Genomic DNA, 19554 nt, shown 5'->3' with positions numbered 1-19554 from the left:
CACTTGTTCTTGCAGAGGACCCAGGTTCCATTCCTAGCAACCACAGGGCAGCTCTCAACCACTTCTAACTCCATTTCCAGGGGACCCAATGCCCTCTTTGAGATTTGCAGGCACCAGGCAAGCACATGATGCACATACATACATACATACATACACTAACGAGCATAAAATAAGATATATTGCATGCGCGCGCGCGCGCACACACACATACAGAGAGAGAGAGAGAGAGAGAGAGAGAGAGAGAGAGAGAGAGAGAGAGAGAGAGAGAGAGAATGTGAAGAGCTGGTTCAGCAGTTAAGTGCATACACTGCCCTCCCAGTTCCCACATCAGGCAGCTCACAATCACCTACCTGTAATCAGGGCTCTAGAGCAGTGGTTCTCAACCTTCCTAATGCTTCTACCCTTTAATACAGTTCTTCATGTTGTGGTGACCCCCAACCATAAAATTATTTTTGTTGCTACTTCGTAACTGTTATTTTGCTACTGTTATGAATCGCAAAACCTGTGCTTTCTGATGGTTTCAGGTGACCCCTGTGAAGGGGTAGTTTGACCCCCAAGAGGTCACAACCCACATGTTTGAGAACCACTGCTCTAGGCAATTAGATGCCCTCTTCTTACCTCCATGTTTACCTGCAATTATGAGGCAGGCAGATACACACATGCATCGTCTCACACACCTCACACTTTTAAAAATTAATAAAAATAGCCAGGCAAAGCCAGGTGGTGGTGGCCCACATTTTTTATTCCGGCACTCAGAGATTAAAGGAGGCAGAAGCAGAAGATCTCTGTGAGTTCAAAGTCAGCCTGGGATGTTACACAGAGTAACTCTGCCCCCCAAAACAAACAAATAACTAGATTGATAAGTAAGTAAATGAATAAATAATCTCCAGCTATGCTATGTTGCAGTGCCTATGCTTGGTGTTAAACACTCTGCTCTCCATAAATGTAAATATAGACAGTGATCAAAGTGGAGGAGGAATCATAGTTGCAGTGAAAAAAAATACAGACCTTGAAAATAAGTCCACCATAGCAACACACACCTGTAATCAGTGTTTGGAGACTAGAGGCAGAAGAATAAGGAATTCAAGGCTATCATCGGATATATGGTGAGATGGAGGCCAGCCTGGACTTCAAGGTCTTTGAAACTTGTCTCAAAAGTAAATAATAACAAGGCCAGGCAGGGTGGCACATACCTTTAATCCCAGGACTAAGTAGCCAGAGGTATATCTGTGAGTTCCAGACTAGGCTAGTCTATATAGAAAGTTATAGGCCCAGCATGAGATGTTGTCTCAAAAAACAAACAAAACAGATACTAAGCATATATAAAGAATGAGGATGGGAGGTACTCAGTGGTACAGTGTGAGGCCCTGTATTCAATCCCCAGAATGACCCCACCCACCAACAGTTGGCACCTAGTTCTTGGAATTAGGATAGTCACCAGTTAAGAATGAGGATGGGAGGTACTCAGTGGTACAGTGTGAGGCCCTGTATTCAATCCCCAGAATGACCCCACCCACCAACAGTTGGCACCTAGTTCTTGGAATTAGGATAGTCACCAGTTAAGAGGGATTTTTAAAAAAGAAAAAAGAAAACAATCTTTAAAACGTTGTTCAATTCTTGGGCTGGAGAGATGGCTCAGAGGTTAAGAGCACTGACTGATCTTCCAGAGGTCTTGAGTTCAATTCCCAGCAACCACATGGTGGCTCACAACCATCTGGAATGAGATATGGTGCCCTCTTCTGGCGTGCAGACATATATACAAACAGAACATTGTGTACATAATAATAAATAAATCTTAAAAAAAAAAAAAAAAAAAGTTGTTCAATTCTCAAATTCCATTGTGAGTAGAATCTTCACGTCTTTATTACTGTCGAATGAAGAGCTTCTGTCTCCAAACCAGGGGTGTATGTGAACACCTTAGTATGCACCTGTGCTCTCAGCACTGAGGCTACCAAACCTACATGGGAGAGCCAGCCTCAAATTTAAAACAAGAAGAACTGAAGTAAAAATGTAACCAACACTCAGTGAAAATATTTAAGCTATTATCCAAAACAGAAAGGAACAAATCTGAAAGATTCCTGAGACTGGCTAGAATCCAAAAGATAAATCAGGGAGAAGAGATCAGCAATTTTATCCCAAACTCCCTAAGCCCAGGGAACTTTTGTGGTATTACTGTATTATTTTCAGAATTTACCTTGAGTGATTCCTATATTTGTGTGTTAGTCTTCCTAAAATCTTAACCAGAAAAAGAATACAAATCATTTTCAACCCCACTCCCAAAACATAAGCATGAATCCCCTTAGGTGCTAAGAGTTGACTCCAGGGTCTTCAGTATGCTAAGCAAATGCTCTCCCATTCTAAGACCTCTCTAGATCCAGAATGTACACTCCAAATACAAGGCATAATACTAGAGCCTTTCACAAGGTCAGCTCATCTAAACCCATTTTCTCCTTTTACTCAACCCACCAAAACCGATTTTCTTCCTCTAGACTGCCTACTTATGCTGAGTCCACCCGCAGCAATTCTGCTAGGAAAACCACAGGCCAGAAAGCCAGGAGACAAATGCCACTAAGTTTGGTCTTTCACATCCATTATCAGAAGATCCTGGCTGGTGGTGCGTGTCTGGAATCCCAGCACTCTATGGATCTCTGTGAGTTCAAGGCCAGTCTGGTTTACACACAGAGTTCCAGGGTAGCCAGGGCTACCTAAGTGACCCTGTCTCTAAGGAAAAAAACAAACAAACAAAATGCCTTTGAGTTAAGGGTATAATTCAGTAGTGGAACATAGATCCAACCTCCCCAGAAAAATGCTCAGAATTTTCTCAGGCGAATTCTATTCTGCTCCAAATGATTCAGGTTCTTTAGTCTAAGCCAGTGGTTCTCAACCTTCCTAATGCTGCAACCCTTTAATATAATTCCTCGTGTTGTGGTGACCCTCAACCATAAAATTATTTTCATTGCTACTTCATAACTGTAATTTTGCTATTGTTATGAAGCGTAATGTAAATATCTGTGTTATCCAATGGACCCTGTGAAAGGGGTTGAGACCCACAGAAGAGAAGCATTGGATCCGATCTACTGCTTCTGATTACTAAACAACGGAGTGTATATGTACCTAATGCATTCGCGACCGAATGAGTTTTACAAAATCAAAAGCACATTTTTCTAGTCTCAAGTTTACACACAGAGCAGGTAGGGAAACACAAAAAGAAAATTAAAAGGTCAAGTGAAGAGTTGCCTGGTAAGGATGCTCAACTCAGGCAGTAGTCAAGAAGGCAAGGCTCTTGAAAACCCAAGACCCATTTGGGGAAAAAAAAAAAAAATCTTATCACCTTCCAATTCCCAAAGTTAGCTGTCCTGTTTTGACCTTCAGTTGTTTGTGTGCTTATGAACTATCTCCGAAGTAGATGCAAACTCCCTTGTTGTTGAGACCAGATTGATCTGTCTCGGTGCTACACTGAGACCTGTGCCTTGAAGAAATGCTACCGATGCCCGTCAATGTACCAAACAGAAGGGACAAAGTCAAAAAGAAAAACACGCTTGCAAGCAAACCAGGGGCGGGGAAAGGTAAGGGGCGGCTTAGCAATGCACATGTCTGACTGAGGAACACAGAAGCAGCCTCGCAGAAAAACCAACTATCGTCCTTTCGGAAGGGCAAGCTCTCCACAGTCTGAGCGCCGGGCCGGGGGCGAGGGAATGGAAGCTGACCCCGAAAAACAAAGGCCCTTTCTCGGGACCAGGGGCTCACCAGCCCGGGCCCGCCTCCCTTCACCCATGCTCACCGGCTTGGTGAGGAACCTGTTCAGCTCGCCGCGGCTCTTCTCGTTCTTGTTGGCGATTAGCCTCAGCGGCCCGGCCACCAGCTCCACGGAGAGGTGCTCCATGGTCTCCGGCCGCGCCCACGGGGCCGCGGGGTCGCCGCCGAATAGGTACCAAGGCAAGGGAAGCCACTTAAAGCCGGCTCGCGGACGCACACGTGGTGAAGGACTCCACAAGCGTCATCAACCAGCGGCGGCCTCTGCGGCGGCGCCACTACGGCTACGCCCACCTCGGCGGAAGTGCGTCACTGGCGCGCCACGGCTAGTAGGAAGGGAGGCGGAAGTGGCTTTTAGGCTGGCAGGATAACTGATAGACGTGAATTTTTTCAGTGCGTGACCCGACAGAAACAGATTTTCCCAAGGGAGGAGCTTCAGGGGCGTGAGACCTAAGCGTACGGTGACTAACTCTGTATCAGCACAGATCAGATGTGAACGATAAGCAGATTCGTTGTCCAAGATCGTCGCCCACAGAAAAGTGCCTTATTGTGAGAGAACAGCCCGTGACGCGGTCCTTTTTTGTTTTTAATTTTTCGAGACAGGGTTTCTCTGTGTCCTGGAACTCGCTCTGTAGGTCAGGCTGGCCTCGAACCCACAGAAATCTGCCAGTCTCCTTCCTAAATGCTGGAATTAAAGGAGTGCACCACCACCGCTCAGCTGCATTCTTACAAATACTGGAAATAGCCGGCCACTGCGGTGCACGCCTTTAATCGCAGCACTCGGGAAGCAGAGGCAGGCGGATCTCTGAGTTCAAGGCCAGCCTGGTCTACAGAGTGAATTCTAGGACAGCCAGGGCTGTTACATAGAGAAACCCTGTCTCAAAAAAATCAAGGGCGGGCGGGGGCTGGGGGAGGGGGAGAAGAGAGCGAATAAGGGCCAGATGGATGACTTAGTGAGCAAAAGCTCTTGTGGCTGATGACCTAAGTTTGATCTACCGAACCCAAGTCACAGTGGAAGAACCAACTCCACAGAGTTGTGACTTCCACTTGTACGCCATGGCGTATGTGGGCCTTCACACACCATAATAATGATGATGATTCAGGAACAAATCATGTAGAGAGTACATAGAATTTAACTATTAATATGAATGTCATGAACAAGCTAAACAAATGATGTCAAACAAAATGTCATCTCAAAAGGTCATTTACAGTAAAGAAGCCCAGCACTAACATAGGGAAGCTTACAAGCATCTGTAACTCCTTCTCCAATGACCTCTTCAGAGAGAGAGAGAGAGAGAGAGAGAGAGAGAGAGAGAGAGAGAGAGAGAGAGAGAGAGAGAGAGAAAGCCATTAGAAATTTATTAGAGTACACAATATTTTGGGGAACACAATACCACCACATTTCCTCTTTTTGTCTAAAATTAAAAAAGCTTATAACTAATACAAGAAAAACTATCTTCAATAAGTATATGCAATATACAGTCAAGATTACATTAACAATGTCTAGTCCATTAACATTTGACAGATCGAGAGAGAGAGAGAGAGAGAGAGAGAGAGAGAGAGAGAGAGAGAGAGAGAGAGAGAGCGAGCCAGAGTTTTCGAGACAGTTTCTCTGTGTATCCCTGGCTGTCCTGGAACTCACTCTTTAGACCAGGCTGGCATTGAGTCTCCCCTGTCTCTGCCTGAATGGTGGGATTAAAGGCGTGGACCACCAATGCCCAGCTCTTTTTTTTTTTTTTTAAGGCAGGTAGAACCGTTAGGATGGCTCAGAAGATAAAAGGTGCTTTTCCCCAATTCTGACAACCTAATTTCAATTTCTGAAACCCACACAAAGAACTTCAATAGATACAAATTTATTCTAGTACTTTAAAATTTTTTAGCAGGGTAATGGTGGCACATGCCTTTAGTTCCAGCACTCTCCAGGCAGAGGCAGGTGGATTTTTGTGAATTCAAGGGCTGTCTGGTCCACAAAGCTAGTTCCAGGGCAGCCAGGGCTGTTACAGAGAAACCTTGTCTTGAAAAACGGATATTTCTTACAGTCTTAATATTCACAAGTTTCAGCATCTGTCTAGATGTATTCTATCTCTCATTTGGTACCATGTAAGTCTCTTTCTTTCTTTCTTTTTTTTTTTTTTAAGACAGTTTCTCGGTGTGGATTTGGAGCCTTTCCTGGAACTTACTCTGTAGCTCAGGCTGGCCTTAAACTCAGAGATCCGCCTGCCTCTGCCTCCCAAGTGCTGAGATCAAAGACATGCAACAACACCACCCGGCATAAGTCTATTTCTATTTAAGCGTTTTTGTCTATTATTTCAGTATCAGCCTGTCTACTTGTCCTCTATAATAGTTAAATATGCTTTTCTTTTTCATTTGGCTTCCTTGTGGAAGCTTCTCTGTTTTGCTTTGTTTTTTCCAACATACTCATTTTTTGTTTGTTTTGTTTTGTTTTTCGAAACAGGGTTTCTCTGTGTAGCTTTGGAGCCTGTCCTGGAACTCACTCTGTAGCCCAAGCTGGCCTCAAATTCACAGAGATCCACCTGCCTCTGCCTCCCAAGTGCTGGGATTAAAGGCATGCACCACCACCGCCCAGCTAACATACTCATTCTTTAAACATCTATTTTTACTTTTTTAAAATTTATTTTGGGGGCTGAGAAATTAATCAATGGTGAAGAGCACTTGCTGCTCTTTCAGAGGATCCAAGTTCCTTTCAGCACACAGGGATCACTCAAAGTACTCTTGGCCACTTAACCCTGTTTGGAACCTTTTTCTCTCTTTCTTTCTTTCTTTCTTTCTTTCTTTCTTTCTTTCTTTCTTTCTTTCTTTCTTTCTTTCTTTCTTTCTTTCTTTCTTTCTTTCTTTCTTTTATTATTATTATTATTTTTTTAGATTTATTTATTATGTATACAGTGTTCTGTCTCCATGCCAGATCTCATTACAGATGGTTGTGAGCCACCATGTGGTTGCTGGGAATTGAACTCAGGACCTCTGGAAGAACAGCCAGTGCTCTTAACCGCTGAGCCATCTCTCCACCCCGGAACCTTTTTCTTTCCAAGACAGGAACTTAGTATATATCCCTAGGTATCCTGGCACTTGATATATACACCAGACTGGGCTCAAATTTAGAGATCCACCTGCCTCTGCCTCCCAAATGCTAGGATTAAAGGTGTCCATCACCACAATGTAAATGTATGAACCTGCCTGAGTTTAGGTGCACCACATGTACACCGAAGCCCATGGGGACCAGAAAAGGGCCTGTGTCCCCTGGAACTGAAATTACAGGTAATCTTAAGCAGCCATGTTGTTTTCCTTTTTGTTTTCTTCGAGATAAGAGTTTGTCTACCTTTGGCTGTCCTGAAACTAGCTCTGTAGACCAGACTGGCCTTGAACTCACAGAGATCTGTCTGTCTCTGCCTCCTGAGTTCTGGGATTAAAAGTGTGCACCACCACCCAGCTCATAAGCAGCTATATAAGTGCTAGAACCCATAACTGGGTCCTCTGCTAGAGCAGTGTCCTGATTTGAAACCTGATAAAGTATCCAAGAGGAAGGGATCTCAATTGAGACTTTACCTCTATTATGATCAGCTGTCAGTAAACTTGTAGGGCATTTTTTTGGTTAGTGATTGATATTGGAGGGCCCAGCCTATTATGGTGGTTCCAGCCCAAAGCAGACTGAGCATGACATGAGCAAGCCAGTAAATGGCCTTCATGGCCTCTGCATCAGCTTCTGCCTACAGTTTGAGTTCCTGCCCTAACTGCTTTTGATAATAAACAGTTCCATGGAAGTTAGTGAAATAACCCTTTCCTCCCCAATTTGCTCTGGTCATGGTGTTTGATCAATATAATAGTAACCCTAAGACAAGTAAGTACATGCTTTTAACTTTCAAGTCATTTCTTCAGCCCCCCCCCCTTTATTTTTTTTGGTTTTTCGAGATGTTTTCTCTGTGTACTTTTGCACCTTTCCTGGAACTCACTTTGCAGACCAGGCTTGAACTCACAGAGATCCACCTGCCTCTGCCTCCCGAGTGCTGGGATTAAAGGCGTGCACCACCACTGCCTGGCCAGCCCCCATTTTTTAAGTATTTTAAATGTAGCATTATCCTGTTTATCCTTCTTACCTCAAAATCATTCCTTTTAATATTTATTAGCCATTTAAATTCCATAGGTCTTCTTCAGTCTGCTTTGCTATTTCCTTTTGAACAAGTACCATCTCTTTGTCATCATTTTCCTTTATGAATTCATTTACCTGGCTGGTGGTACGGAATGGCAAGATTGGAGGATGACCCGCAGCCACCTCTAATTTATGTTGGATATTTAGAGAAAGGGCCAAGCTCTCACGCTACAAAACCAGTTCATTCCCCAAGTTTCTTATCTACCAAGCAATCTTTTAAGTTAGAACTTCCCCCTTTGGACATTTTAGCAGGAAGAGCAATGGGAAAGGCACCACTTTGGAGTCTAGGGACTATTATTACCCACTACTTTGACTAGAAGGAGGCATCCAGGATGAAACAATCCTTACATCAGTTTTTCTAAATTGACACTTTTTGTGTTGACTGAATTGTATTTGTGAAGACATCTGCAGGAGAGGCAGGGTTAATATATGATACGAGAAAGCAGGCAATGGCAACAAAAGTTAATGAGCCTGACCACAGTAAATGAGCCAGTTACACCCTCTTCCTAGAACACTTCAAATAGTTCCCCATCTCCCATGGAGTATTATCTATTTAGGAATTATCTAAACACAATAAAAGAAGCATTTTAATAAAAAATAAAACAAGACTTTACATGTTTTTATTATATATGACTGTTACTGAAAGCAAAGTTTATACAAAGTGTTTTATACAGATAAAAAAATCCTTGGCTAGCAAAGCCATTTATGTGCATACATACAGACACATACACTCAATAGTATTTTACAACATAATAATTATACATATATACAAATATACTATTTAAATTATTTCACAATTTTCCAAAATGAGAGGCAATTATAAAAACAAAAATGAATAGAAAGGTGAATAGTCATTACATTTAAAATGCTACAAAATTATTTTTTAAAATCTGAAGAAGTTATTTCATCCAATATCAAAATTAAGGTTTCAGTATTATATCCCTGTTGCTTTTATCCTTTCATTTTGATAACAACTTTAAATGATTAAAAATAAATATTTTGACCAGTAACAGGTAAGTGAATCAGACTGTTGATCTGAATAAGCCCAATCACGATGACCAGGTAAGTAAAAAAAATGTAGATGATCATCTAGTCATCAAAATTGAGACAAAACCTTCACCTAGTTCCTCATTTAAAACACGAGGAATCAAAGCTTCTGTGTAGAAGAAATATCAATGAAACGCCGTAAAATTCAGCAACTCATCTGTAATGGAAGAAAATACTGACATTATAATTGGGTTATTTTGTTTTTTGAAACTGGGTTTCTCTGTGTAGCCCTGGCTGTCCTGGAACTCGCTCTGTAGACCAGACTGGCTTCACACTCACAGAGATCTACCTGCCTCTGCCTTCAATTGCTGGGATTAAAGGCATGCATCACTCTGCACAGGGGGTTTCTGATATGCCCATTTTCTTAAATAATTTATTTTAATGTTATTTTATGTTCACTGGTTTGAAGGTGTCAGATCCCTGGGAACTGGTGTTGTAGACAGTTGTGAGCTGTCATGTGGGTGCTGGGAATTAAACCCGGGTCCTCTGGAAGGGCAGCCAGCGCTCTCAACTGCTGCGCCATCTCTCCAGCCCCAATATGCCCATTTTCATAATAAATGTTGGGGTTAAAAGAAATAGTTTATTCATAGTCAATTTGCTAATTACTAATATACTGGTTTTTGCTCCCAAGAATTTAACGAAGTTATAAGGGTTGGAGTGCAGGGAGGAAATCAGTGAAGACAGCTAAAATGAAATGAAATGACCCACAACCCACAATATGTGCTATTATGCTGGTTAGGCAGGAACTAAAGGTTTTTCCTTTTTGAGACAGGGTTCTGGCCTAGGCGGGCTCAAACTTGTAGCAATCCTGCTGCCTCTAAGTTCTGAGTGCTGGAGTATTTATTAGACCTGCCTGCCTGTCCCCTGAATTAATCATTCCACAAATTTACGTTCTCTTCACAGAGAATAGGAATCATATTTTCAAAGAATGTTAAACAGGCTCTTTTTTTTTTTTTTAAACTTTTTTGGAGACAGGGTGGCCTCAAACTTGGTATATCTATCCTTGAATTCCTAACCTTCCTGTCTCTTAATTCCCTAAGTGTTGGGACTGCAGGCATGTACTACCAGATGAGGTTCTTTTCTCTTTTTTTTTTAAATTAATCAATCAATTAATTTTTTTAGATAGGGTGTCATGCAATTCTGGCTGGCCTGGAACTCAAAAGATCCTGAATGCTGTCATCAAAGATGTGTGTTACATGCCCAGCCGAGGTTAATTTCTTAAAGACAGCAATGCCATTGCATACCTTATACTACAGTTTATTATTAAGTCTTGTATTGTAAACGATACAAACAGAAATTTAACTTCATAATAAACTATTAAGTTTCTTTAGAAGATCTCACTAGCAAATCAACTGCTCTCCAAGGACATGGCTATTAGGAGATCAGACATAGCAGGGATGAGAAACCAATGATTCAAACTCAAAAATCACGGGCTAGAAATAGACCAACAACTCAAAAATATTAAAGCCCTTCACAGAAGATCCATATTCAAATATGGCTTCTTTCCTAAAATGTTTACATTTATTTATTGTTACATTTATTTATTATTTATTGTGCAGGAGGAGGAGGTGGGGTATGTGTTCCATAGCACACATATCAGTCTTTGGTCATCAGGCTTGGCAGCAAGGGCCTTTACCTAGTGATCCCTCTTAACAGCACCCAATATGATTTCCATTTAGATTTAATTCAAGCTTAATTCAAAATTGGATTTTGTTTGAGGTGTTTTTGAGACCATCTTACACTGTAGCCCAAGCTGTCCTTGAACTTACTATGTAGCTAGGTGGCCTCAACTTGAACTGATCTTCCTATCTCAGCTTCGCAAGTGCTAGAATCACAGGAATATATCACCATGTCTAGCTTTAAAATTTGATGTTTGCATTCAATTAATTTTGATGAGAAGCAAACCGAAAAAAACAATGATACATTAAATACTGTAATATTTTTTTCCTTCCATAAAAATCCAAAATACAGGAACTGGAGAGATGGCGCACCAGTTAAGAGCATTTACTGCTCTTGCAGAGGACTCAAGTTCATTTCCTAGCACTCACACTGGGTGGCTTACAAACCAGCCACCTATAACTCCAACTCCAGGGGATTATGACACTTCTGGCCTCCAAGGACACTGGCACTCATGTACAAACACAAACACAGACACACAAGCATACACATAATTAAAGATAAAATGAATCTCTTAAAAAAACACAAAATACTTAATTGGCTAAGGTGCTGCAGAAAAAAATTTGTGTATAATTTAAATATTGCTTTATCAACCCATATAACATGGCTTAAACTAAAGAAACTGAGGAAACATGACTTCAAACAGTAAAATTTTTACTAAGGTCAATCTTGCCATGTATTTAGATGACAACAGATTTATATCTATGAACACATTTTCCAGATTTAAAAAAAAAAAAAAAGTGAGGCTAAGGGCTTCAAAGAGATGGCTCAGTGGTTAAGAGTTTTTGCTAGGTCAGGTGTGGTGGTGCATACCTTTAATCCCAGCTCTCCAGAGGTACAGCCAAAAGAACTGCTGTGAGATGCAGGCCAGCCTGGTCTACACAGTGAGTTCTAGGACAGGCAGGATTACAAAGAGAAACCCTGTCTCAAAAAGAAAAAATTTTGGCTGCTCTTTTAGAAGATGCAGACTGAATTCCTAGAACTCACACGGTAACCCACAACTCCAGAGGATCTAACATCCTCTTCTGGCTTCCTGAGGCACCAGGCACACACATGATACACATACATACATGCAGGCAAAATATTCAAATACATTAAAAAGAAAAAAAAGTGAGGCCAGGCATGGTGGCACACACCTTTAATCCCCAACTCAGGGGGCAGAGGAAGGCAGGCAGATCTTTGTGCTCAAGGCCAGGCTGGTCTGCACATCTACACCCAGGATAGATGGCCCTACATAGTGAGACCCTGTCTTAGACAGACAGACAGACAGACATAAACAGAGAGGGAGAAATCAGATTACTTAATACATTCAGTGGTTATGAAACATTTCTATATGTTTCTTATTCTTCATCTACAGGAAAATGTTTTATGCTGGAGTGTAGCTTAGTGGTAGAATAGTTGCCTGGTAAGCACAAGGCATTGAGTTTGATCCCCAGCAATACTGATAATTCATTAATTAAAACACATTTTATTAATGGATGTCAGCAATTAATGACTTATCCGCAACCACTAAGCTAAGGAACCAGCCATACTGATCTGGCCGTCACTGGCGATACTACAACAGCCTGCAGGTAAGGAGACAGTAAACATTTCCACACCCACACTCAGATCTCCAATGACTAAGGTTGTGACATGCACAAGGACAAGATCTAGCACTTACAGCATTGACTTCCTGTGATGGACCTACTACTACCTGCACTTTGACTTCTCAAAGAGCTTCTTCAGCTGCTGGAACCTCTCTAGTACCTGAAAAATTAAAAATAATTACAAATATATCCATTTTTGAAAGCTTTGATGAATACTTTCATAAAACAAATACAAACAGTAAAATTATCGTAAAGATATAAATAATGTTTAGAAAAATAAAACATCTTCAGGCCTGGGGACAGAGAATGCTGCCTAGCATGTACAAGACTAGAGCTCAAACCTCAGCACGACACAGATTAGGCATGGTGGCGCATGCCTATAATCCCTGGAATCTTGAGGTGGAGGCAGGAGAATCTAAAATTCAAGGTCATCCTTGGCTCCACAGTAAATTTAAGACAAGTCTGGGCTAGTTAAGTCTCCCAGTCAGTCAGTCTCTCTCTCTGTGTCTCTGTCTCTGTCTGTCTCACTCACACACCTTTTGCTTTAATTCTCAATTATTACCATCTAGTTCTTTCAAAAAACAATATATGTAGATGAAGGGGGGATCTGGATCATTTCTGTCATTTCTTATACAATCATCAAACTTAACAGTACTACAGGAAGCAATATTTTTAAGCAAGTTAGCCAATAAATATCTTTGTGTTTCGATAGGTTAAAAATTAAATTTGGGGTTGGGAATATAGACCAACGGTAGAGTTCTTTCCCAGCATGCATGTGGCTGGGTTCAATCCCCAGCACAAAACTAAGAAAGTTAAGTAAATTAATAAATCTAAGTAAGTCTGGGAGCAACATCTCTGATCTAATGAAAATGTAAAATCTGAGTAATTACCTGATTTGGATTTTTATTCAGCTTGACAGCTAAATATGTAAATGTTTTCAGGGATGGCATTCTTTTCTGACACTCTAGTAAAATTTCTCGGTCATCATTTCTGAGGAGGAAAAGTTGTTATTTAGCTTTTTATGTTGACATAGAAAGGTAGTAAGTTCCACTGCCTTCATAGCTTTCAACAGGAACACCACTTTCAGTAAACTCTATAGTAAAAAGTGTATGTATGCAAAAACCAAAAAGTTCACATAAAAAAGTACATTCTATTTATAAAACAGCTTAGAAACATCAATTATGTACATCTCTACTTTGTTTCACAACTTTCACTGATCTGTGTCACTCCTTTCTAAACTGCGTTTGTAAGAATTTCCTTCCAGGCTCTTCCCCAGATATCAGAATGAGCTATTCTCTCAGCAAATGTACATAGACATTCTCAATACATGAGCTAAATGAATATGGTGGAGTGCATATACATGCTTTAGCACACATGCATTTATCTTCTAGGTGTGCTACCAAGTCCTAAAACCAGCTACAATTCAGTAGTAAAAAAGAAATCTAGTACCATAATCTTTGTAAGTATAGTATTCTAATAACTAGAACAAAACACTCCTGAAAGGTTTAGATCTGCTACAGATCTGGTTAATTTCTCTAGTCTTAATGGAAGCTATGTTAAAGACATGAGGGAGTTTTCTGTACTAAGATTAAAACTGTTCCATTAATCTAAAATTATTTCAAGACCTAAACCAGGGTATAAATTCTAATATTTTTGTTTCTTTGTTTTTTTAATTTTGGGATACTTCATTTTAAGCAAATTCTCTTAATTAAAAACTAATAATAACAATTTCCTTCCAAACGAAAGAAAATCTTTTAATAGAAAAAGGAAAGTTAAAAATAATGAAACCAGTGCTGGAGAGATGGCTCAGTGGTTAAGAGTGGCTGCTCTTCCAGAGGACCCAGGCTCATTCCCAGCAACTACATGGCAGCTTATAACTATCTGTAACTCCAGTTCAAGAGGATCCGACACCCTCATACAGATATATATTCATTCAGGCAAAATACTGGTGCACTCTGCTGACTCCCCAGGGGAGACCTTGCCTTGGAGGAGGTGGGAATAGGGGGTGGATTGGGGGGGGGGGGACTGGGGGAGAGGATGAGGGAGGACAGGGGAATCCGTGGCTGATATATAACACGACTAGAAAATCTCTTATATAAAATAAAAAATATATAAAAAATAAATAAAATTAGTTTAAAAAAAAAAAAAGCCAGGTGGCGATGGTGCACGCCTTTAATCCCAGCACTTGGGAGGCAGAGGCAGGAGGATCTCTGAGTTCGAGGCCAGCCTGGTCTACAGAGTAAGATCCAGGACAGGCATCAAAACTACACAGAAAAACCCTGCCTCAAAAAAACAAATAAATAAATAAACAAACACATAAATATGCAAATAAGTAAATAAATAAATGCAATGAAACCCAGTGTGGAGACTTAAAAGATCCTGAGTTTAAGACCAGCATGTGCTATAGTGAGGCCTAATCCAAAAGCAAACCAGCCAGCCACATGGTAGCTCATACCTTTAATCACAGCAATTTGAAAAAGAGGCAGGTGGATATGAGTGCCAGATCACTCAGGGTTACAGAGTGAGTTTATATCTCAAAACCGAATAAACCACTTCCCAAACAAAACAAACAAATCCCACAATAAATAGCTCTATTAAGAGGGGTCATTCATGGGGGCTGGAGAGATGGCTCAGAGGTTAAGAGCACTGGCTGCTCTTCCAGAGGTCCTGAGTTCAATTCCCAGCAACCACATGGTGGCTCACGACCATCTGTAATGAGATCTGGTGCCCTCTTCTGGCCTGCAGTCACATATGCTGTATACATAATAAATAAATAAATCTTTAAAAAAAAAAAAAGGGGTCATTCACACCTCTGGATAAAAACTGTTATTTAGATTGTTTTACACCATAGCTTGATTGTACCACAATACACTGCCAACTAATTTTGGCCAGTTATTCTTTTTTTAATTATGTGTATATGTGTGTGTGAGAGAAAGAGTGTGTGTTTGCATGCAAGTTCAGATGTTCTCAGGGGCCAGAGACATTGTGGTTCGACTGGAACTGAAGTTGTGAGCAACCTGATGTGGGTTCTGGGAACTAAAGTCAAGTCCTATGCAAGAGCAAGTGTTCTTAACCAATGAGCCATCCCTTCAACCCCTTCTAAAGTAATTAATCCATCATGTACCTATTCAGGATGTAATAGAATTCTGAGGAAATGACAGATTAGACTGCCAGCCTCTCAAAATCTCCTAATGATTTCAAACATTTCAGGAAAATCTTACCTTGTCCATGAAACTATAACTTCTCCCTTCTTTTTGATAACATTCTTTGCAGAAAGGCTTGTAGGAAAAGTAGCAAGTGCTGTTGCTGAACCCTTCACCACGGGGCTAGCCTCTGATGACAAGGATGTACTGTCGTTCACTGCAGGTTCCCTTTTCTTGCTGGCTTGCTTTCTGTGAGCATCACCATTTCTATCAGAATTCTGAGTAAGTCTCTTGGTCTTTTCATTACTTAAATCTGTTTCCTTTCTTTGTTTTTTCTGAGAAGAATGATTTAGACCAGGACTGGTTTTTCTCTTCTTGTGAGCATTACTCAGAGTCCCAGGCAACTCTAAACAATCCAAGTTCGATGGTGGTTCTGATTTTAAAGCATGTCTCTTTATTTCACATGAGCCAGGAGACTCTGGGGTCAAATCAATACAAGTTTCTTCAACAAAGCATTCTAAAGGACTGCCTGCCCTTCCCATCTTTGCTTCTTTATTGTTGTCCTCATCAATACATATTACCTGGGATTCCAAGCCTTCAACAGCTAACACTGGTTCACTACCTTCATTTTTACCCTCATTTGAAGTATCATGTGTCAAATCAATAAAAGCATCTATAGTATCAGGCTGTAAAGAATTACCAATTATCTGTGCATCTTGATCTAAGTTGGTTCCAGAACATTCCAAGTGGTCAATATTTAAAACTGTTACTTCCATGAGTTCTCCCAGGTTTTTAGTCTCAGTGGCTGGATCTTTTGTTAGGTCTATGTGTGTATTAGGAAGATGATCACCAACAGAGTGTGGGATTTTTTCCGTTGAAGGCAATTCTTGAAGGTTCTCAGAAACTTTTGGTTCCCATACTTGATGCAACTTGAAACAATCATCAACCACTTGATCACAATGCTCTACCTTACTTGAGGCATCTTTAAGAAATTCATATATATCTGGAACCTGTGTTTGTACTATAGAGTTCTGTTCTTCATGAATTAGCTTGCTATTATCAACATTCTTGTCAGAATTCTCCAAGTCTTCGACAGACTTAAAAACTGTATTCTGAAATGGAGTAGGTTCTTTCTCTGCTGCCACATCAGCTTCTTTTCCAGTTCTAGGCAAAGATGTCAAGGACTCCTCAGCTACCATACCATATTTAAGGCTAGGGGAGGTAGATGGTGCTGCACGCCGTATTTTCACAATGAAATGATCATTGGATTTCTCCATTATGACAGCATGCATAGGCAGATTAGGGTGGTACTGAAAGCCTGGAGCAACAGATCGGCTTGTCCATGATGAACAGCTTGACTTACTGCTTGAGTTATCAGACTCCAGAGCTAGATGAATGTCCTGTTCAGAGGCATCCTCTTCCTCAAGCAAAGCATCTTCACTAAAATGTGCACTAATAACTTCTTCAGGAGTTGAAGTTGACAGAACTTCAGGCTTTAAGAAACTCAAATGGCCATCTGACTTCAGAGGTGATGGTACTGTTAAAGAGACTGCAAGATCTTCTAAGAGTATGGAAGAGATGCAAGGTTTACTCTTTTCTGAGCTGTATACATTATCTTTACTTAAAGCAAGGTTAGAAGATACTTCAAACATACAATTTTCATCTAACACATCGGGATGAACTGGCAGCGAGAGCCCTGAAGATAGAGATGGACCCTTTTCAGATGATAATAAAGACCAGTTATCATCACTGATGACTTTGGGGCACGGAGAAGCCCCCTCTGAAGCTAGTTCTTCTGTTGTGCAAGCTGGTGCAGAGTCACACTTGAGGCTCTCTAAAAGCTGTTTCTCTGGAGTCTTTAATTCCCACTCTGTCTTTTCAGTACCATTAACACCGGTGTCCAACAGATCAGAACCCTGCAGCAAACTTTTAAATATTTCACCCATCTGTGCATCACTCACTAAGTTAAAAGTAAGGCTGGACGCCTGCTGCTCAGTAAGGATCTCAAAACTCCGCTCTGGCTTAGCACCTGCATGCTGCAACACATGTGCCTCTTCCATGGTGTTTCCTTCATTCTTTCCTGGCTTGGGGGTGCTTGGGCAGTTCATTTCCAGAAACTGTTCTTTACATTCAGAGTTCTTTGTATTATCAGGACAAGTGCTAAAATTTCTTTTTACATCATGTTTTACTGTGCTAGTACTGCTGTTATTTTGGTTTTGATGTTTTTTTTCAAATTTTTCACATCCCAGCGAAGATTTAAAATTCACAGTATTTTCTGATTTTGGCACTTTTTCTCTGTGTATTTCTTTGTCGTTGTTCATATTCCCCTTCTGACAATTTGAATGTTGGGTTCTCTCCTTACATTTTTTTTCAAGTTTTCCTTCACCATTGTTATTTCCAAAGTTTACAGAACCACAAAACTTTACTAAGATTTTTTTAAGCTTTTCAAACAAATAGTCAAGTTGTTCGTCTACAAACTTCCACAATTTTCTTTTCATATCTGGTTGTTGTTGTTCAAATAGGCGGTCAACTATGCCATTCTTCTTCACTTGTTTAAGGTTAGATTCTATAACTTCACAAAGGCTCTTCTGTAAGGTATTGACTGACTTACAGATCTTAGACAAGTCAAGGTATTTAATTAGTGATGTGAAACTCAAAATTGCTGATTCAATAATTCTATGAAATTGTATCAACGAAAATTTCATCTTGAATTTCATGTAATTTTTCCTTACATGCTGTCCTAGCGTCCGTAACATGTGCATAACCTCCACTACAGAAGAAGGTGCAAGAGTAAGTGGAAGGATTTTCTCCAAGCAGGAGATGCTCATGGTTTTACTTTTCCTTTCAGTGCCCAAGGACCTAGATTCATTTGGTCTTTTACTAGATGTAATGCTGTCCTGAGGGGGTTTTGCAACAGTCTGCTTGTGGTCCTTATGCACATGCGCAGTATTCCTCCTGTTCCCAGGGCTGCTTTTACCCGTCTGCGCGTCAGCAGAAGCTCTGGGTCTTGCACTCTTTTCCAAATGTTTCTGTGCTACAGACTTTTCATCATCACTTCTAATTTCTCCTTCTTCCAATTCATCTAAAGACAAATTCTTACAAGAGTCTGCTTCTGAACATTTGTCAAATCTGGGAACTGGTTTTTTATTTTCTTTATTTAGACCAGACTGATTCTTGAAGGTAGAATGAATTGAATTGGATGGAAATTCATCTGTGGAGAAGAATATATTAAAATCACATGACCACTAAGTCTTAGTCATTTGATATTTGCATCTTAAACACAACAAAGTATTAGTTTAATAACCTTTTCCCCTATAAGGCAAAATGTTAATGCTCAATAATCATTTCCATTGGCCTTTATTTCTTGTCTTACAAAGAACTCAAAAAGTGCTAGGGTTGTAACTCGGTGGTAGAACATTTACCCAGCATGCACTGAAGTCCTGGTTTTGATTTCCACAACTGGGAAAAATAAAAGTCCCAGAATGTCAGTTAACTAACAAGTGTGTCATCTGGACACTTTTTGTTCCATGTGATCAGTATTACTTCCTCTGTGTTATGTGATAACGGCTTCTGGGCAAGAGAAGTATACCTGAAATCTAAGACTATACCTCAGTAGTAGTGGAGCACAGGTTTTGAATACTCAAGGCCCTAGGCCTAATAATCCATGTCAAAAATAACAGGATTATGTATGGATGTATGTGTGAAGACAATTGAAACAATTCATCCAATCACTCCCTTTTTAGTAAAAAGTTAAACTCAGCATGGCAGTATACAACTATAATTTTAACACCTAGGAAGATAAAGTAGGATGATCACCAGTTCAAGGCCAGTCTGGGCTATACAGGAAGAACTTGCCTCAGAAAAAAGATGACAGTAGAGAAATGGCTTAGTATCTAAAGTGTTTACCACTCAAATGTGAGGACTGCAGTTTGGCTCCCCAGCACCCACATCAAAGCTTCACAGGTATGGTAGCCCACCTGCAACCCCAGAGAGAGACCTCTGGCAATTCACTTAACTAGACTAGTCAAATTAGTGAGCTCCGGGTTCAAGGAGATACATTAAGAGGAGAGAGTGATTGAGAAAGATATTCCACATCAACCTCTGGCCTCCACACTAGTGTATACACACATGAACATGTATACACTTGGACACTACCCACATGCACACATGCACACAACAAAAC

At 40.6% G+C, this 19554-nt stretch overlaps 2 protein-coding genes across 6 annotated transcripts in view; both read right to left on the bottom strand.

The window, feature by feature from the left end:
* Positions 1-3989, bottom strand: part of Mdn1 (midasin AAA ATPase 1) — a 146942-nt gene extending 142953 nt beyond the window's left edge. Inside the window, exon 1 of the mRNA XM_042270948.2 lies at positions 3782-3989. Within this exon, the coding sequence (XP_042126882.1) occupies positions 3782-3883 (102 nt within the window). The 5' untranslated portion in view covers positions 3884-3989. The remainder of the gene's footprint in view (positions 1-3781) is intronic.
* Positions 3990-8503: 4514 nt separating this feature from the next.
* The window catches only part of Casp8ap2 (caspase 8 associated protein 2), a 43343-nt gene continuing 32292 nt past the window's right edge, over positions 8504-19554 (bottom strand). For 4 of the 5 annotated variants that reach the window (XM_006975289.4, XM_076564022.1, XM_042270949.2 and 1 more), the window contains 4 exons: positions 15450-18582; positions 13119-13218; positions 12303-12388; positions 8504-9122 (listed from right to left, as the gene is read on the bottom strand). In XM_006975289.4, coding sequence (XP_006975351.1) covers positions 12332-12388; positions 13119-13218; positions 15450-18582 — 3290 coding nt within the window. In that variant the 3' untranslated portion in view covers positions 8504-9122; positions 12303-12331. The remainder of the gene's footprint in view (positions 9123-12302; positions 12389-13118; positions 13219-15449; positions 18583-19554) is intronic. The other variant, XR_013049038.1, reaches the window with a different exon arrangement.

This window comes from Peromyscus maniculatus, chromosome 2 (assembly GCF_049852395.1).
Source record: "Peromyscus maniculatus bairdii isolate BWxNUB_F1_BW_parent chromosome 2, HU_Pman_BW_mat_3.1, whole genome shotgun sequence".
Lineage (NCBI taxonomy): Eukaryota > Metazoa > Chordata > Mammalia > Rodentia > Cricetidae > Peromyscus > Peromyscus maniculatus.
Note: the sequence above shows the minus strand (reverse complement) of the source record. Positions and strands in the feature narration are given on the sequence as shown.